The sequence below is a fragment of the Panulirus ornatus genome, chromosome 59 (assembly GCF_036320965.1).
Source record: "Panulirus ornatus isolate Po-2019 chromosome 59, ASM3632096v1, whole genome shotgun sequence".
Taxonomy (NCBI): domain Eukaryota; kingdom Metazoa; phylum Arthropoda; class Malacostraca; order Decapoda; family Palinuridae; genus Panulirus; species Panulirus ornatus.
The window spans coordinates 25210473-25232360 of record NC_092282.1 but is presented as its reverse complement, the minus strand read 5'-3'; the positions used below and the strand labels follow the sequence as shown (position 1 = coordinate 25232360).

The window sequence follows — 21888 nt, the reverse complement described above, 5'->3', positions numbered from 1 at the left end:
TTTTGATGCATGAGACTGGGTTATAGTGATGGGTGATTTGAATGCAGAGGTGAGTAATGTGGCAGTTGAGGGAATAATTGGTGTACATGGGGTGTTCAGTGTTGTAAATGGAAATGGTGAAGAGCTGGTATATTTGTGCATTGAAAAAGGATTGGTGATTGGGAATACCTGGTTTAGAAATAGAGATATACATAAGTATACGTATGTAAGTAGGAGAGATGGCCAGAGAACATTATTGGATTACATGTTAATTGATAGGCACGTGAAAGAGAGACTTTTGGATGTTAATGTGCTGAGAGGTGCAGCTGGAGGGATGTCTGATCATTATCTTGTGGAAGCGAAGGTGAAGATTTGCAGAGGTTATGTATGATTAGAATTAATATAAAACAAGAAAGTGACATTGAAAATGCAGAGAGTAGAGTGAATGAATCTGGGTAACAACAGAACTGTGGAGAAAATGTAAATAAGACAAAGGAAAGACAAAATAAAATTACTGATGATGGTGACAAAAGTGATAATCGAGAACATGCAAAGAAGAAAATAACATACTAAAAAAGATTTAGAGAAAATATTGTCAAATCAAATGACGAAATATACCTTGAAAGTGATGAAAATAGAGAAGAACCATGAACAAAGTCAAAGCATATCAGGGAAGGAATACACCAACAAATATGATGAAAGTCAGTATTACATGCAGATAATACCTATTAGACAGATGTATGCACTGTAGTAAATGTGAGTGTAATCACCCTAAATGTGTAGGATAGCATTCCTTTGTGGATTTCTTGATGCCAGAGTGGTGAGAGTAAGTGAGCTTGGGAAGGAGACTTGTGTGAGGAAGTACCAGGAGAGACTGAGTACAGAATGGAAAAAGGTGAGAACAAAGGAGGTAAGGGGAGTGGGGGAGGAATGGGATGTATATAGGGAAGCAGTGATGGCTTGCGCAAAAGATGCTTGTGGCATGGAAGCGGAAGTGAATATATTTACCTAAACGTTTATAATAGATATGACAAATATCACATCTACAAGTGGGAAAAATAAAATAAGTACATGCCTCCTCAAAGCCAAGCCTATACAGACGTCTAATTGTTATGGGAATTATCAAGAGTATAAAGAAAATGAAATATGTAGATATAAACATCAAATAAAAGTGGAATATTTGGAAAATACTACTGGAAGAAGAAAGAAAAATAAGACAGAGACATGATCATAAAATTTGAGGATTATTTAATCATAGACAAAGCCCATATAGTGGAAACCAGTACCAGAGAAAGAAATATTTGAATAAACATGGCCAGGAAAACATTTAGAGAAAGATTAGAGGAAACAGTGAATAGCCAGAAAACAGACATAGAATTAACACATCATCAAACAGGTCAAAATGTAATGATGACTTGAGCCAGTTTTAGCAGAATCTGAAAAATGTAGGACAGATCAAAACACAGAAACAGGAGGGAATGAGAAACAGAACCATAATTGACAAGAATGTACCTCTTGCAGAAACACGTCAAATCAGTGGAATTGTTGTCATTAGAGAACTAAATCGGGAAAGGACTGGGTGAAATGGAAATAGATTAATGGTGAAAACACAACATGATTGAGACAAAAAATGAATGTTGGAAAATTAGGAAAAACTAGCTCAAAACAAAAGATATAAAAACTATTTGAATGAAAACATAAAGTCCAGAAACCAGCTGAGTTCACATAAAGGAATGGTGAATTAGTGGAAGATAATGTAAATGAAAATGCCAAGTCTGGTGAGAACTATAGGTTGAGGTAAATTGTATCAATGAATACACTTAGGACAACAACACAGTCCTGATCAACATGGCTGACATGTGTTTCAATGAGAAAGTGGAAGATTAAGCAAACTTGAATCTGTTGGAAACATTTAGAGCAGTGTAGCAGTATATCTACATATAACCTAAAAGGAAAGAAGATAATGAAGATGAGTCACAATAAATGTGAACTAATTGTAGTGGTATCCCAGCCTTAAATACAATAAATCTAGTATCATACAGACCACCAAAAACCAAACTACATGATTTTAAAGAAATATTTTAGATTTTTGTAGAATGTTGGAGGGAGTTAAGGAAATGGGTCCACTGATTACATGGATAGGTGACTTTAATGGCTGTTTTATTGAATGAAAAGAAAGAAGAATGAATTATGGATGTACAGCAATACAAGGAAAGAAGTTATTGATCAGCAAATGAATGGGAATGCATCCATAGCCCATTGAAATCCTTCAGGCCATTAGATTTGTACAAGTAGACCAAAGACCATAATAGATCTTATCCTTACAAATGACATGACTTGTTTTCCAGATATAGTAGTGCAGGCCTTTCAGATCAGTATCTTCATATGGCTTGGAAGTTGATAAATGTGAATGTGATGGAACAATCTAGGTAACAACTGATTTAACGATGAATTCTTATCATACATCACATACAATGATTAATGAAGTACATGAGACTTACCGTAGGTCAGTTGAAATGTGCTTCGAATTTTATGAAGCAAATCACCTCTGCTAGAAGGGAGCTTTCACATGAGATACGCTTTGCCGCTTCACGCCACCAGACTTTAAAAGTACGACCAACCACATGAAAGTAACTGAACATTTTGCACTGCTAGAAATATGTAAGCCACATGACGCTACAGAGCGTAGGGTGGGAGAGGTGGGCATGTGATAGCTCCCTTCTAGCAGAGGTGATTTGCTTCATAAAATTCGAAGCACATTTCAACTGACCTACGGTAAGTCTCATGTACTTTATTAATTTTACGTCAGCAAATCACACCTCTGCTAGAGGTCGCTTTCCCATGAGGTTTTGAAGCCATGTGGGTGTCGTACTGTAGACATGCAGAGAGGAGAAATGATACAAGCAGTAACAAACTGCAATATAGTAAGAAATTTACATAGCCATGGACCAGGTGACAAGAGACAACATCTCCAATGCAAACAAAATGAACAGACTATTGAAGAACAGCATCTTGGAAAGGATCGTGACTTGGGACAATCTCCTTGTCATAAAACTTGGCAAAAGTGGCAGCCCTGGACCACCCAGCCCTTGCCATGATGTGTCCAATCGGTAGAGCCATGGCTTTGGCTTTCGATGCAGCTGCAGGCCGAACACTGCCCGCTGAATACTGGCTGGAGTCTATGCCCAACAGAAAGCACTGTTCGAATCCACCTTGCAACAGTGTCCCTCGTTACATGCTTGTGGGGCTTGATAAAACTTAGGAGTAACTTCCCATTCTCCTGATGTGCAGAATTTCTGAACTCCTCTGTCCTAGCAATATACATTTTCAGAGTTTCACACACACACAATCTAATGTCAGTAGAATATGCTTTAAAGGTCACAAACCGCACATTGAACTTTGGCCTGCACTGTTTAATAGTTTCCCCTAACCAAACACAAACAGAATCCTGCCCAAAGCTAATATTTTTCAGCAACAAACAATGCAAAGTTTGTATTCTGGCAGCCTGCGTAAGTGCCATCAACATCACAAGCTTCAGTGTTAAATCCTTTAAAGAGAGGGAGGACAAAGGATGCATGGCACGCAGATGCTGTAGCACCTGCTGAACATCCCAAGTTCTTGTATACCTAGGGACAGACGGCCACAAGTTGAAAACTCCCTTTAAGAACCTGGTGACAAGAGGATGGCTGCCTGCACTACAACCATCCACAGTAATCCCCAGGGAGGAGAGTGCACCCCTGGCAGTGTTGATTGAAGTGTAACTAACACCTCTGTGGCAAAGCGTATCTCATGGGAAAGCGACCTCTAGCAGAGGTGTGATTTGCTGACGTAAAATTACAATAATGTTTGTATGACTCATGGTGAGGTGCCTGAGATTGCCGGAATGCTTGCATAGTGCCCATTGTACAAAGGCAAAGGGGATAAAAGTGAGTGCTCAAATTACAGAGGTATAAGTTTGTTGAGTATTCCTGGGAAATTATATGGGAGGGTATTGATTGAGAGGGTGAAGGTATGTACAGAGCATCAGATTGGGGAAGAGCATTGTAGATTCAGAAGTGGTAGAGGAAGTGTGGATCAGGTGTTTTGCTTTGAAAAATGTATCTGAGAAATACTTAGAAAAGCAAATGGATTTGTATGTAGCATTTATGGATCTGGAGAAGGCATATGATAGAGTTGATAGAGATGCTCTTTGGAAGGTATTAAGAATATATGGTGTGGGAGGCAAGTTGTTAGAAGCAGTGAAAAGTTTTTATCGAGGATGTAAGGTATATGTACGTGTAGGAAGAGAGGAAAGTGATTGGTTCTCAGTGAATGTAGGTTTGTGGCAGGGGTGTGTGATGTCTCCGTGGTTGTTTAATTTGTTTATGGATGGGGTTGTTAGGGAGGTGAATGCCAGAGTTTTGGAAAGAGGGGCAAGTATGCAATCTGTTGTGGATTAGAGAGCTTGGGAAGTGAGTCAGTTGTTGTTCGCTGATGATACAGTGCTAGTGGCTGATTCATGTGAGAAACTGCAGAAGCTGGTGGCTGAGTTTGGTAAAGTGTGTGAAAGAAGAAAACTGAGAGAAAATGTGAATAAGAGCAAGGTTATTAGGTACAGAGGGTTGAGGGTCAAGTCAATTGGGAGGTAAGTTTGAATGGAGAAAAACTGGAGGAAGTGCAGTGTTTTAGATATCTGGGAGTGGATTTAACCGCGGATGGAACCATGGAAGCGGAAGTGAATCATAGGGTGGGGGAGGGGGCGAAAATTCTGGGAGCATTGAAGAATGTGTGGAAGTCGAGAACATTATCTCGGAGAGCAAAAATGGGTATGCTCGAAGGAATAGTGGTTCCAACAATGTTGTATGGTCGCGAGGCATGGGCTATGGATAGAGTTGTGCGGAGGAAGGTGGATGTGCTGGAAATGAGATGTTTGAGGACAATATGTGGTGTGAGGTGGTTTGATGGAGTAAGTAATAATTGGGTTAGAGAGATGTGTGGTAATAAAAAAAGTGTGGTTGAGAGAGCAGAAGAGGGTGTTTTGAAATGGTTTGGTCACATGAAGAGAATGAGTGAGGAAAGATTGACCAAGAGGATATATGTGTCAGAGGTGGAGGGAACGAGGAGAAGTGGGAGACCAAATTGGAGATGGAAAGATGGATTGAAAAAGAATTTGAGTGATCGGGGCCTGAACATGCAGGAGGGTGAAAGGCGTGCAAGGAATAGAGTGAATTGGAATGGTGTGGTATACCAGGGTCGATGTGCTGTCAATGGATTGAACCAGGGCATGTGAAGCGTCTTGGGTAAACCATGGAAAGTTCTGTGGGGCCTGGATGTGGAAAGGGAGCTGTGGTTTCGGTGCATTATTACATGACAGCTAGAGACTGAGTGTGAAGAAATGTGGCCTTTGTTGACTTTTCCTATCGCTACCTTGCACACATGACGGGGAGGGGGTTGTTATTTCATGTGTGGCTAGATGGTGATGGGAATGAATAAAGGCAGACAGTATGAATTATGTACATGTGTATATATGTATATGTCTGTGTGTATATATATGTATACGTTGAGATGTATAGATATGTATATTTGTGTGTGTGGACGTGTATGTATATACATGTGTATGTGGGTGGGTTGGGCCATTCTTTCGTCTGTTTCCTTGCACTACCTTGCTAACGCGGGAGACAGCAACAAAGCAAAATAGATAAATAAATAAACCTGATCACATCAAATCAGAGTGGAGAGTGTTCATTGAAAGAACTCCAAAGAAAAATTGGAGCAAGATCTTCAAGGGCAATGAATTTAAAACAAGTATAAAAGTATACCATGAGAAAATGCAACATATAATGAATCGGCCAACACCTAGCAAAACAGAAAGGTAAAATGGCAAAGTGACAGTAAACTTTGGATGAATCCAGTAGCATGCAAAAAGAATAAAAGGTGTAAAACAAGAGAAACAAAAAGTAAAGAGCTAAGTGGAAAAATAAAGAATGCAAGTATGGAATTAATGAAATTCCCTAGAGAACAGAAAATGAATAAAGACTTATACAAAACATTAAAAGGAACCCTAAATTACTGTTCACACACATGGACAAAGCAAAAGCAGGAAGTTAGAAGGTAGACCCATTAAAGTTGAAAAAAGTATGAAAATATTTCCATGAAAATATATAAGATGTTAAATAAACAATACAGATTTGTTTTCAGCTCAAAATGCAATAAGAAGTTAAATGATGAATTAACTAACATGATGAAAATACACTCACAATTAATGAGGTGTTAGAAGATTTTATAATCGAGTGAAGTATCTGAGGCCTTAATACCGGTTAGAAGAAAGTATGAGGGACTGCATAGAAGGTACCAAGAGAAAGAAAAATTTGGACGAACAGAAAAGAATAAAAAAAGGGAATGACATTAAATAAAGAATTTTAAGGAAAAAATCAGGAATGAATGAAGAGAAACTATCAGAAACATGGAGATTAATCCAAATTATAGTTTTCGTATTAACAAAAGATCAGGAATGGCCATTCAGAGTAGGAGAATGACCCAAAATGAATGTTAGATGGTAATGGATAAATAAATATCAGTAATGAGATATTTGATGTGAATACCTTTAAGTTTTGAGTGACTTAGAGTGATGGCTGTTATAATGCATCCTTCTTCCCTCAAACACATAAGCTGTGGAATTTTCTTCCTTTTGTCTTTCCCTCTTCATATAACCCTTCACATAACCCTTCTTCCTGATTGATTTGTGCTTTTACTTTTTTATTTTATCTAAGATGGCCTGATTGATTTGTGCTTTTACTTTTATCTAAGATGGCCTGATTGGGGCAAGTTTTGCCCATGCTATGGTTGTCATTATGTAAATTGAATATTGATGAGACAGACCCAGTGATGGTAGAATAGTTGAAATGCACAAAATAGCACATGCAATACTGAGTCATGAAGGAGAATCAAAGTTTCTGATGAAACAGTATAAATCTGTTTGTTCGACTTCAAATGTGAGTAAATTCTTTCGAAGAAAAATAAAGAAATGTTATGAAAGTCAATTAAAATCATCATTAAAAGTCACCATGGATTTGTTCCAGGTAAAAACGAACAGATGCAACTACTAATGCACAACAAAACATACATGGTATAGTAATGCATGAAAAGAGAATAGAGTCTATCTTGCTGGACTTTGCTAAGGCATTAGACAAAGTGAATTATAAGATCGTACCAGAAAAAGTGGCTGAACTTAACATGAAAGTTGGATTAAAAGAATAGACTAAGGAGTTTATTTCAAACAGAACATCTGGTAGTATGAAATTGGGAGTGTGTCAGATGAAGATGTTTTTATGGCAGTACTAACCCCAATACTCTTCATAATTAATCTTATCTAACATAAGTTATGGTATAAAAGCAAGTACAGGGAGGTTCTTCATGGGTGATACAAGAGTAAGGAAAGCGATAAGCATGTGGAGGACAAAGAGACATTGCAGACTGCAAAAACCCCTAACTGTGACATACAAATGAGCAGAGGAAAATTCAGTGGAATTCATTGAAGAGAAATATGATTTACTGAGTTGTGGAAAAGTATTGGATATATCAGATACCCTCTGTAAAGGGCCACCAGGAAAGGAAATGATTTAGGAAAACAGGGTTAAAGATTTGGGAATTATTATGAAAGTTAGAATATTGAGAAAACAGTGATGTTTTGAAATTTGTCTTATTCCAAGACAGATATTTAACACTTCTTATTAAAGAGATAGTTGTAAAATATAATGGCTGATATAAGTTTTATAATACAGGATTTTGTTTGCAATTGTCATGTGTGAACTCATGTGACAACTAACTTAGGATTTTGTTTGCTATTGTCTTGTGTGAACTCAATGTGGCAACTAGATTATCATTTACGCAAGTCCTGTATTCATTTGAAAATACAGGATTTCATTAATTATCATGTGTTAATTTTGTGATGACTAAATTATCTTTTAAGCTAATGTGTTAAAGGTCACCTCAGTTTCATTTATTGTGGTAAAGGTTGCTTCAATTTCATTTACTGTTATGTTTGATTTTTATTCTGTAATGAAAACTCTCGGTCAGCCTCAAAGTTGTAAATGAAAGAAAAAGAAAAATGTTATCTTGGAAAGAACTTACTAAAACTGATATGCAATTGTAAGTGTTAATCATATAATTACAAATTCATTTGCAGTTTTTGGTAAAGATAAAATTAAACTGGTAGAATATTATAAGTGTGGCATCAAATTGAAAATTGAAGATATAAAGAATGAAATGATAATGGAAACAGTTTTAGGAAGCAGTTATGGTATCAGAATGTAAAAACATACCTGTCAACAAAGATGTAAAGATAAGCAAGGACAAACTTAATGGAATGCTAATTGAAAAAAAGGTGAAAACTCTCTTCCTGTAAGCTTGGAAAATGTGAAATTTGGTTCATGATAGACAGGGAAATAATGTCAGAAAAAAATATGCAGATTGTGGACAAGAAAAACATGACTGTCACAAAGGAGACAGTGATCAATTGCATCACTCTAATATATGCTTATAGAAGTCAAAGGCATGTAAAGTGTTCAGAATTGCAAAGAAAGAAGAAAAAGATCATGTCAGTGAAAAGGACTAGATTTATAAAGAACAAAGAAATGATGATGAAAATATAGAGAGTGAAGCAAATAAACATAGGTAATAGAAATGCAGAGAAAATGTTAATGAGACAAAGGGAGTCAAAATAAACGTGCAGATGAAAATGAAAAAGCGATAAATTAATGCACAAGAATGAAGTCATAGGATGAAAACTTATTGAGAACATAGACAGTGAAGCGAATAAACATAGGCAATAGAAAATGTTGAATGAGACAAATGAAGATGAAATAAGTGAGTTATAATTTGTGCACAAAGGATGACACCAAATAAAAAGAAAATGATGATACAACTGTAAATAAAACAAAACAGAAAAAATGCTGTTCAACATATTTGATTATAATCACTCCAAAATGTGTATGAGAGCACTCTTCTTTCAAACTCTAGATACCAGGGGATGTTACTGTAGGAAAGGCTGTAAATATGTTCACCCAGAAATTTTATACAACTATGACAAATGTCTGGAAATAGGGTGATGAATGCACTCGCCTAAGATGAAGGTTGCTATTATCATAAGAATTATTGTGAGTGTAAGAAAAAAGGCAAATGTATATCTAAACATCCAGTAACAAGAGAATGTGTGGAAAATACAAGAATTGAATTTGAGAATATTGAAAATGCAGGAAGAAAAGCAAAATCAGCATAGAGACAAAAATAGACTTAAAAGAAGATTTGAAAAAAAGATGGAAATCATTTATGAAAACCAAAGAAGGAAATAAGTAATGAACATTATGTAGAAAAGAGATATTTGGAAATATTGATAAGCAGAGCTCCAACAGTAAAATGGAACCATAAAGAGCCAAAGGAGCAGAATGGAATGAGTTTTATAGGTTGTTAGTTTAAACCTTTTGGTCAAGGCTCGTTACAGTGATTGGGTCTGATAATTATAATCGTTCTTTGTCAGATGTTGATATAATTTTTAATCGCCAATGATTTATAGGTGGTGCTATTTTCCTTCTTTTCTAGTTTGTATGGTTTGCTTTGTAATTGAGTTAATTTCTTGATAATGAATTAGTCCTGCAAAAGGCTAACATAAGGAAATTGTTTATTGGTATTTGTTTAGCTCTACAAATGATATATATGGAATGTCCCTGGCAGTAGGTGAAAAAGAGTACTGCCCACATTTCCTGAGCATGTCACAGAAGGCAATGAAGGTTAGAAGCAGGTGTCTGGAAAACCTTTCCTCCTGCATTACTTTCCAATGGAAGGAACAGAGTATGGAGTCAAGCAAGGATCTTTTCCTCTGTGGCTCAGTCATCTGTTCTTGACAATAACTCATGTAGGAAGTGCCAGATAGATGTAAAGGATGAAAGGAAAATTTTAGAAACTTGTAAGACAAAATAGACAAAACTCTTTGTTGCTTCACTTTCGTTAAACCCCTTGTAAGTAAGGAATGATAGAGCAGATACTTGTAATGCTATATTTTAATGAGGCACTGTAAGATATGATTAATTAATTACACATATTTGCCACAAAGGCAAAGGGGATAAGAGTGAGTGCTCAAATTACAGAGTTATATAAGTTTGTTGAGTATTCCTGGTAAATTATATGGGAGGGTATTGATTGAGAGGGTGAAGGCATGTACAGAACATCAGATTGGGGAAGAGCAGTGTGGTTTCAGAAGTGGTAGAGGATGTGGATCAGGTGTTTGCTTTGAAGAATGTATGTGAGAAATACTTAGAAAAGCAAATGGATTTGTATGTAGCATTTATGGATCTGGAGAAGGCATATGATAGAGTTGATAGAGATGCTCTGTGGAAGGTATTAAGAATATATGGTGTGGGAGGCAAGTTGTTAGAAGCAGTGAAAAGTTTTTATCGAGGATGTAAGGCATGTGTACGTGTAGGAAGAGAGGAAAGTGATTGGTTCTCAGTGAATGTAGGTTTGCGGCAGGGGTGTGTGATGTCTCCATGGTTGTTTAATTTGTTTATGGATGGGGTTGTTAGGGAGGTGAATGCAAGAGTTTTGGAAAGAGGGGCAAGTATGAAGTCTGTTGGGGATGAGAGAGTTTGGGAAGTGAGTCAGTTGTTGTTCGCTGATGATACAGCGCTGGTGGCTGATTCATGTGAGAAACTGCAGAAGCTGGTGACTGAGTTTGGTAAAGTGTGTGAAAGAAGAAAGTTAAGAGTAAATGTGAATAAGAGCAAGGTAATTAGGTACAGTAGGGTTGAGGGTCAAGTCAGTTGGGAGGTAAGTTTGAATGGAGAAAAACTGGTGGAAGTAAAGTGTTTTAGATATCTGGGAGTGGATCTGGCAGTGGATGGAACCATGGAAGCGGAAGTGGATCATAGGGTGGGGGAGGGGGCGAAAATCCTGGGAGCCTTGAAGATTGTGTGGAAGTCGAGAACATTATCTCGGAAAGCAAAAATGGGTATGTTTGAAGGAATAGTGGTTCCAACAATGTTGTATGGTTGCGAGGCATAGGCTATGGATAGAGTTGTGCGCAGGAGGGTGGATGTGCTGGAAATGAGATGTTTGAGGACAATGTGTGGTGTGAGGTGGTTTGATCGAGTAAGTAACGTAAGGGTAAGAGAGATGTGTGGAAATAAAAAGAGTGTGGTTGAGAAAGCAGAAGAGGGTGTTTTGAAATGGTTTGGTCACATGGAGAGAATGAGTGAGGAAAGATTGACCGAGAGGATATATGTGTCGGAGGTGGAGGGAACGAGGAGAAGTGGGAGACCAAATTGGAGGTGGAAAGATGGAGTGAAAAAGATTTTGTGTGATCGGGGCCTGAACATGCAGGAGGGTGAAAGGAGGGCAAGGAATAGAGTGAATTGGATCGATGTGGTATACCGGGGTTGACATGCTGTCAGTGGATTGAATCAGGGCATGTGAAGCGTCTGGGGTAAACCATGGAAAGCTGTGTAGGTATGTATATTTGCGTGTGTGGACGTATGTATATACATGTGTATGGGGGTGGGTTGGGCCATTTCTTTCGTCTGTTTCCTTGCGCTACCTCGCAAACGCGGGAGACCGACAAAGCAAAAAAAAAAAAAAAAACCATATTGAATAGATATAGCAGATATTCTGATTCTAATTGTTAGTGTCTAGTAACTGATATCCCTGTTTCAGGAAAGTCGCATGGTGATGATTATGGAATGATATCTCCAATACGAGGTCGCAGTCCTATTCGGCGCTGTGATCCTTTCCCTCCAAGACCCTGGGGCCCACGGAACATCCGTTCTGCTTCCAATAGTCCTGACCGTCACTACATCACCACACGGCTGGATGCTCGTTCCCGTAGCCCTTCACCACACACAGGATTGGCAGGAACTGTGGGGCGCCGTGGCCGTACCTTAGAATATGGCACAGTGTCCTTAGACCGACGGTCACGTAGTCCCTCCCCACACAGGCGTGCAGGTTCTAGTTATCCTACAATACCACAGAGGCGGGGTGGTGGCCGACGGTTACCACCTACACCAAATAAGCCTTCAACACTTCACTTAGGCCCTCAGCCATCACAGCCTTTGTCAGGCCACCAAGGTGCAGGTCAGCACACCCTTCCTGGGGCCAAATCACCCACCAGATCACAACCCATTAACTTTCCCAAGCTGAATGCCTCGCCCACACATGTGCCCAAGTTAGAAATGCCACCAGTGTTCCGAGAAAGAAGGACTCCACCTGTTACAGAAGGTAGTGCTCGTCCCCGTGCACCCCCACCTGGGAAGATCTTACCCCCAGGTGCACTTCGACGTCCACCCATGGCACCTATCAGAGACCAGTATCCATATGAGCGGAGGCCTGAGGAGCCACTTAGTTTTGAACAGGCAGTAGCCATTGGGCGGGGCACTCGTCAACTGCCCTCACCAGCAGTGCCTAACGGGTACAAGCCAGGACGGGACCGTACAGTGCCACGGTTGCCCGCCCCAGTTGGTGCACCAGGTGCTGGGGCACCTAGGAGGGGAGCTCCGGGGGTGCGCCATAGTGACAGTGATGAGGATGATTGGTGCTAGTGGATCCCACAGGGCGGCATGGGTCCCCATCCCACCTAAGGTGGTGATGGGGACGGTGCCGCCCTGACTAGCAGTGCCTGGGAATAGAGTGGAGCACTGGACCTAGGCAGGGGAGTCAGCCATGGCCACAAGTGTATTTGTGGCTTTTCTTCGTGTTTGTTTTGTACCATATCCCCTACAAGTGCTTTATTTAAACATACAACAAATGTTCTATCAAATCTGTGATATTTTAATGTCACCACTATTGTAGCTCTCCTGTATGAGAGTTGTATGAATATCAAAAAGGAGCAGAATGAGATATGTCATTCACAGCTGTCTGTCAGTAATTTAGGACTGTATTCAGGAAATGCACTGAAATCAGTCAATACTGTCATGATGATATACTACCAACTGATGCATTCCACATCATCTCATTGCTTCCACTCTTTTCATATATTCCTGGTTTATAAGTACATACCGATTTAATAAGAAAAAGGTTTCCATTTATAAAATGGATGTCCCATCACAGTGTAATTAACATAAACTCATTTTCATGTGAAGCAGTTGTTAGCATTACATTGTTACTATATGGGTTAACTTGAGTATATCTCCTGAATGCAGTTCTTAGTCATTGTTCATTAGATGTAGAATGAGTGCCACTTTGTTACCTTTTCTTCTGGTTTTTTATGACTAGTCTGTAGTATTTACAGTTTGCTATAGAGACTGAGGATCTCTGGATCTTTTCTCATATGAGGAGTAAAACCATTTGCCTGCCAAAGTTGGAGTTTTTTGTGCTGGTGAGCAGCTTCATGCACAGGAGGGTGGACTAGGCCTGTGTTGGCATTTCTTGCTACTGTCCTTTCACTACGTAGCTGCGCAGGTGTATGGCCATACTTTGAAGATGAACTAGAGTCATTCAACACATTTGGGATGCGCTTACCAGTACTGATATATACTCACGTTATCATTCTCAACGTCTTTTATGAGGATCTTGAGAATAAAACTAGCATTGAGTTCATCATTGGTAGTAAGTACAGAGTTAAGCTGTTGATTGCTCCAAGTGTGTTTCCTTAGCATGGATCTTAGTTATACTCATTAGTTTTATACTTCAGTGGACAGCATAGCCTTTTATATCTTATGTCCACAACGAAGGTGTGTCCAGCAGTGTGGAGTGGGGGTAGCATGGCAGAAGTGGCCCCCGTCTCCTCTCTTTCCTGCCCCATTTGCACGAAATCATCATTACAGTACATCCAAATAATTCAGTATTTTGTTGGTGTAATTGAAATGACTTCACACAATTTTTCATCAAATTAGGGAACTGATTATAATAAAAGTAGAACTAATACTTGGTTGCTCTAAGGAGAATATCCAAAACTTTATATTGGCATCATACATAGCTCCTTGCTAGCAACAAATTATTTCTCATGTCATGTAATACAAAAATTACTGTGTGCAAGTAATTGTTAAAAATTCATAACTGTAGGATGGCTGTTGCTTTTTTGAAATGAAAATTTTTATGGGCAAAGGTAAATTACTACAATGAACTGCAGGACTTTTATAATAGAAAGATAAGCTTGGTTAGGAGATAATGAGTTAGTAGATCCTTATGATCTTACTATTTTCACCTTTTGTATGAAAAGTCCTGCCTTATGTGGATTGACCCTCGTTGTGGGAGAGGGTCAAGTATAGCACCCTAGAAGCAGTACTAAGATATCTTTGGCAACCTTGGATTTTCATACCCAGCAAGGGAAATGTTTGGGGTTGCTATGCAGTCTTAAGGATAAAAGGTATTCTTGAGATTGCAAAAGCTCTGGCATATTACAGATGTTATAAACTGTGATCAAATAATTTGCATATTACAGCTACATTTGGCACTCAAAATTTTTCACCAAAATTTATCAAACCTTTTATTATGTTCCGTAAGATTAGAAATTTGTAGTAAATATTACACAAATGTGAGAAATGTAAATGTTTCCACAAATGGTAAAAGCAAATGGGAGCCAAAGTAGCGATCATATTTAAAGTTGAAAATATCCGGGTTGTTCCCAGTTATCTGTGTACTGCAAATCCACAAGTGCATTTTTTGTATAACATAGAGTTCCATCCTGTTACCAAGAACCAGGTGTTTCAATATTTGCTGGTGAAAATAATACTAGTGTTTATATACCAGTATCTTACAATCTGTTGAAAAATTGAGGTCCAACATACTTCTGGTACGTGCCTGTCAAATTTTCCCTTCATTCCAAGTACGTGCCACTGTCAAATTCCTTAGTTGATGTTCTTGTTGCAAGTCATATTTTTCATCCTTAAAATCCTGGTACTGTTGTTATTTTGGCAGCCAAATGTCATAGAAGGTAGAATGCCCAGTCTTTCAATAGTCACTAATTTATATATGGAATAAAAGGCATCAAAGTACAGTGTGTATGACTGACAGTTTATAAAAGCTTATTGGAGGCTAGTGACATAGTCTAGGCAACTGAAATTCAATACAAGGATTCATAACAAACTTACTTGAATTCTGTATCATTAAAAGATTTATTGTTAAATCTTTTTTCTTTAATTCATGTGGAATAGATTCCAGATGATAATGTTCTACCAAGTGTGTAAGCATTATTTATGTCCGTGTGACTAAAATAAACCAATTCTTACACTCATTTGGCTGTCACTAATGGACTGTTAAATGTCAAAGAATATTTGCCTTCATCTCATCTCATTACTGAGTTTAATATTGCCCAAATGCCAATGTAAAAGTGTTCCATATTGTATATTCTTAAGCTGAAATGCACAGAGAACTATGTACTTACTTCCCAAAAACTCTACTACTTTCATAAATGCTTAATGTTTCATCTATATATTGTATGGAAACTTCACATTAAAGCCTCTTGAAAAAACTCAGTTACAATTTGAGATATACAGTACATATATAAATATATACATATATAAGAATATATATATGTGAACTATGATAGCCTATGATTGATCTGAAATTCAAATATTTCTAAAATCTGATATGCTACTGCCATCATAGTATTGATGGTGTTCATTTTAAAGTTTACATTTTAGGGTGTTTGGAAAAATCATTTTGATCAGATAGAGAGTTCATCAAGCAATGATAGAGCCTCATTCATGTGAGGGTTTTTTATTATTTGATGGCCTATCCACCTGATCAAGAACTCCTTTTCTGAACTTGCCCTAAGTAGATATTTAACATGCGGGTAGTGGCCTATTAATACTGTAACTACAGAACCACCACTTCATCCTCACCGCAGTACCCATGCGGTCCAAACACTGTCCAGCCCACAACCGCATGTTGTTGGCCTGCAGCCCAGTACCATTTTCCTTTTGATGAAAATGATTTTCATATGAATAGTGTCTTGATTGGGAATTCTTGGATACCCCATGTTAAGATTTAGTCATCAGATCATCATAGTAGAACTTTTCATCATGAAACATTTTTAATCAACTGAAATATACTAAAAGCATTTTTATAACCTCATGGGGTCATCAAGAATTCTCATTCAAGAGAATTTATAGCCAATTAGCTCTAATGCATGATCATTTTCAAATGATTTTGATAATGTTTAATCTGTTAATCAATTTAATTGCCATAGTATTGGTATTTAAAAAACTGAGGAGTGGTGGTTAAGATTTAATGGGTTTTTTATTCATGATTTGTCTCATTTATTCTGAGACAGATTAAGCCTCCCCACTCTTTCATAATCCCTGTAATTAAACCCCCTAAAACCAGAGCGGCCCCCCAAGTGCAGGCCTTGCCTCTAAAAGTATACAAAGAGCTGTTATATGTTCTTTGTATCATCATGTGTGCCTTCATTCTCTTCAGTTTTTTCTCTTTGCCTGTCATTGAAATATGGTGAGATATAGGATTTTGAGCTTAGAGTGATAATGCCAACAAGGCTCATTTTTTACCTTTCACCTCTTTGTAAGTAGGAAAACTGGGCCACCTGGGATCACTTAGTGAAGCTCAACTTTCATCATCCCATCAGAATTGTGGCATAGGCCATGAAAGACATACCATGAATCTATGACTGGTTCTCTCAAGTCTTGTACATGTGATGCACTTTTTTCTTACAGCTTGTTGCCAAAAATATTATGGAGAAATGAAAAAAATCCAATATGTCTTTGGCATCATGATGTAGGAAGAAACTGCATTGTGTTAACAAGACTTAATGAAGCTACAGCACAGCCCCCATTGTGTATGGGTTGATGGTTGTTCACTGAAACTGCCGTATAGGGTGTCAACGTTTTATCCAAATCTGAAATTTTAAATGGTATGAATGATTTGTCTGTCAGTATATTGTATAAGAATAAAGAATGTAACCTAACATGCCAAATTGAAATTCTTTGATGTATCTGGCTGTTACCTCTTGTAAGTAACAATCATCCATTCCTAAATTATGAGGAGATATTTCCGGTATCCACTTAACTTGTTTTTGACTTCAGGTGCTACTGGGATCATAGAAAGCATAAAAGAACTGTAATTTTTAAGGGGCATGCACTTAAGTATTTATCAAATTGAGGTGCTGTCTTTTTAAAACAGTGATTGTTATATATGGTTTTTATCCAGCTCCAAAAATCACAACTATATTGTTTCAGTGAGACTTGCATAGGGTTTGTACTTACAGGAAAAAGCAAGTTATAACTCGATTATGTAAGAGAGAACTTTGTCAAGCAGCTGCTAGCCAATCACAACTGAGAACTTTAAATATGTACTGCGTTTTGATTGGTTGCTGTTGCTGAGAAAAACGTCCAAACTTATATTTCCAAAAAATTTTTCTCATTGCTTTTTCATGAATTTCTGAACCTCCTCTTTGGAACTTTGGTAATGACGTCAGGGAGTGTGTGACGTCATGGAGTGTGTGTAATACCAGATAACTTTGTTGTACCCGCTCACTCGATTATGTATAGCACGTTATCCAGTAGATGTTTTTGAAGAAACTTTTATACAAATCATTCGTTTTCCTACAATAAATGAAACAAAGTGAGATGTAGTGCTAGTGAACTACAGCGGTGTGGATGTAACTTGAAAATTTTCTGCCTTCATCTGGGACTTACTGTAGAGCTCTAGTTTCTGGGATTTTGAATAAGAACCAAAGCCTCTAAAGCTGATACTTAAAAAAGTAAAAGTAAATGAAACAGCAAGGAGAAACTTCTTATGGAAATTTCAGAAACTAGTGACTTGCTCTGTATCTGATAGTGTTCAAGACTAGTAAATTTCTAAGGCAAATGATACCAAATTTACAAGCAGTGTATGTTAACTGAATATATAAGACATTCTTTTCCATTCCTACCTACTTCTAACCGGTACTCTTGCTAAGGGTTTTCATACAGAATGCGTGAACAGGTCTGTACAGGATTATGTCTTGAATAAACATTTTATCAATATGCATTGTTTAAAAGTTGATTTTGTTTCCATTCTTAAACCCCAAATAAATTTTATGAAGTCTGTAAAGGATGCAAACTCTCCAGTATACAAGATATGGTGATGTAAAATTGCAGGTTTTACCCCTCCAGTCTGGTGCTCTGTGGTCTGGAAATTCCCATGGTATGGTACATTTTGAATATGCTGCCATTAGTTCATAGATCTGCCACTAGGTCAGTGTTGCTAGCAGTGCTAAGGTGCCTAAGTATGTTACACTGCAGCAGAGCTAATTAATAGTCTTGTTAATTTCTTATAGCCCCAAAACAAGTGTATAATGCTGATGAATTTGCCCTGTATTGGCAATGTATGTCTTAGAAAACCCTTGCCCACGATTTTGAGGAGTCTCCATCTGGGGGTTAGGATTCCAAAGATAGGGCAACAATTTTTGGGTGCAGCAATGCTGCAGGAACACAGAGAACCAAGCTGGTAATAACTGGTTAAGTGTTTAAGTGAGGCCCTTTAAAGGGGTCAACTGCTGTTTTCTGGCATTTTCTGTGGTCTGGCAATGGCCAGGTCCCAAGGTTGCTGGATTAAAGAGGTACAACTTGTATGAGAACATCTCAGTAGATCACATCTGTAATCTATAACCAAAATATCATCTATACAGCATATGTTCAGAATATAAGATGTGCAGTGTTTTTGTTTTGGATATACCTTACCATACTGGTATAGTATGTCAAATTTATGAATCAACCTGTTCATTTGATTGATTGTAGCAAATATAACAATGAAAAATGTGCTATAAGGGAAAAGTTTGGAAAGTTTCTTATGAATGATTTAGTCTGGCTGGATAGATAATAATACATTGGTATTATCTGAGATGGCTAGATGATTCAAAAGTACTGATGTAACAAGATGCTACATGAATGAGACCTCTATGTGAGCAAATAACAGAAATTAGTTTTGTTTTGAATCCAGAGTTTTTATCTAATAGACAGAGTGAGCCAAGGAAGCAACAGGGTCAAGGTTTTCTGTGCATAGTGTGCAGTTTATGAGAGGGTTGGATGTGGACTTGTCAGATCATAAGATGTGAATGAAAGTACTGGATGGATAAAAGTAGAAAATCTGAAGTATACAAGCGTATATATTAATTGAAAAGAAAAACCAAATGAGAAACTGATAGGTTTCAATTAGAGAGTGCAAGATAAGGAAGAGGTCAGATGTTGAGGCATTCAGAGTGCTTAGAGGGATTGATAAAGGATTGTTTGGCATTGCAGGTGTATGATCTGAATGGAGAAAACTTTGAGGAAGTGAAGTGTTGTAAATACCTGGGAGTGGACATAGCAGCAACAGGAACCATGGAGGCTGAGGTGAGTGAAGGGGTGAAGGTTCTGGTAATTTGTGGAAAGAGATGTCACTACCTGGGAGGGCAAAATTGGGTATGATCGAAGGTATAGTAGTCAATCACAATTTTGTATAGATGTGAGGCATGGGCAATAGATGAGAATGTATGGAATGGGATGAATGTGTAAGGAATGAAATGCTTAAAGGCAACATGTGGTGTGAGGAGGTTTTATCAAGTAAATAATGACAGGGTGAGGAAGAGGTAAGAAGAGTATGGTTGAAAGAGCTGAAGAGGGTGTACTGAAATAGTTTTAACTTATAGAGAGAAAGAGTGAGGAAAGATTGACAAAGAGGATGTATGTATCAGAAGTGGAGGAGAAAAGCAGAAGTTGGAGAAATATATGGAGATGGAAGGATGGAGTGAACAAAATTTTGAGTGTCTGAGGCCTGAACATGTAAGAGAGGTGACATGCTGCAAATGGACTTAACCAGGGCATATGAAGATGCTGTAGAAAAGTATGGAAAGGTCTGTAGGGTATGGTTGGGAATAGGGGGTTGTTTCAATCCACCAATCATGACAGCTAGAGAATGGATGTGAGCAAATGAGGCTTTTTCTTCATCTTTTTTTCTAGTGCTACCCAATTAACATGAGAAACAGCCAGACAGGTATTAAAAGAAAAAGTGAGAGGGTAGTGATGCTGTTTCCTGTGGAGCAGGGTAGCTTCAGGAATGGATGAAGGCAAGCAAGTATGAATATGTACATGAGAATATATGTATTTGTATGGGTATGTTGATATGCATATGTATGTATATGTGCATGTATGGGCATATATATATATATATATATATATATATATATATATATATATATATATATATATATATATATATATATATATATATACATATATATATATATATATATATTTTTTTTTTTGCTTTGTCGTCTCCCGCGTTTGCGAGGTAGCGCAAGGAAACAGACGAAAGAAATGGCCCAACCCACCCCCATACACATGTATATACATACGTCCACACACGCAAATATACATACCTACACAGCTTTCCATGGTTTACCCCAGACGCTTCACATGCCCTGATTCAATCCACTGACAGCACGTCAACCCTGGTATACCACATCGATCCAATTCACTCTATTCCTTGCCCTCCTTTCACCCTCCTGCATGTTCAGGCCCCGATCACACAAAATCTTTTTCACTCCATCTTTCCACCTCCAATTTGGTCTCCCACTTCTCCTCGTTCCCTCCACCTCTGACACATATATCCTTTTGGTCAATCTTTCCTCATTCATTCTCTCCATGTGCCCAAACCATTTCAAAACACCCTCTTCTGCTCTCTCAACCACGCTCTTTTTATTTCCACACATCTCTCTTACCCTTACGTTACTTACTCGATCAAACCACCTCACACCACACATTGTCCTCAAACATTTCATTTCCAGCACATCCATCCTCCTGCGCACAACTCTATCCATAGCCCACGCCTCGCAACCATACAACATTGTTGGAACCACTATTCCTTCAAACATACCCATTTTTGCTTTCCGAGATAATGTTCTCGACTTCCACACATTCTTCAAGGCTCCCAGGATTTTCGCCCCCTCCCCCACCCTATGATCCACTTCCGCTTCCATGGTTCCATCCGCTGCCAGATCCACTCCCAGATATCTAAAACACTGTACTTCCTCCAGTTTTTCTCCATTCAAACTTACCTCCCAATTGACTTGACCCTCAACCCTACTGTACCTAATTACCTTGCTCTTATTCACATTTACTCTTAACTTTCTTCTTTCACACACTTTACCAAACTCAGTCACCAGCTTCTGCAGTTTCTCACATGAATCAGCCACCAGCGCTGTATCATCAGTGAACAACAACTGACTCACTTCCCAAGCTCTCTCATCCCCAACAGACTTCATACTTGCCCCTCTTTCCAAAACTCTTGCATTCACCTCCCTAACAACCCCATCCATAAACAAATTAAACAACCATGGAGACATCACACACCCCTGCCGCAAACCTACATTCACTGAGAACCAATCACTTTCCTTTCTTCCTACACGTACACACATATATATATATATATATATATATATATATATTTTTTTTTTCAAACTATTCGCCATTTCCCGCGTTAGCGAGGTAGCGTTAAGAACAGAGGACTGGGCCTTTTTTGGAATATCCTCACCTGGCCCCGTCTGTTCCTTCTTTTGGAAAATATAAAAAAAAACGAGAGGAGAGGATTTCCAGCCCCCCGCTCCCTCCCCTTTAAGTCGCCTTCTACGACACGCAGGGAATACGTGGGAAGTATTCTTAATCCCCTATCCCCAGGGATAACATATATATATATATATATATATATATATATATATATATATATATATATATATATATATATTATATTATTTTTTATTATACTTTGTCGCTGTCTCCCGCGTTTGCAAGGTAGCGCAAGGAAACAGACGAAAGAAATGGCCCAACCCCCCCCATACACATGCATATACATACGTCCACACACGCAAATATACATACCTACACAGCTTTCCATGGTTTACCCCAGACGCTTCACATGCCTTGATTCAATCCACTGACAGCACGTCAACCCCGGTATACCACATCGCTCCAA

General features: G+C 38.3%; 1 protein-coding gene across 4 annotated transcripts in view; it reads left to right on the top strand.

Moving 5' to 3' along the window:
• Nucleotides 1-17959, top strand: part of cac (calcium voltage-gated channel subunit cacophony) — a 1845957-nt gene extending 1827998 nt beyond the window's left edge. For 3 of the 4 annotated variants that reach the window (XM_071696568.1, XM_071696569.1, XM_071696570.1), the window contains one exon: nucleotides 11662-17958. In XM_071696568.1, coding sequence (XP_071552669.1) covers nucleotides 11662-12542 — 881 coding nt within the window. In that variant the 3' untranslated portion in view covers nucleotides 12543-17958. Of the gene's footprint in view, nucleotides 1-11661 lie in introns of all 4 variants that reach the window. The other variant, XM_071696567.1, reaches the window with a different exon arrangement.
• The last annotated feature ends 3929 nt before the right edge of the window (nucleotides 17960-21888 follow it).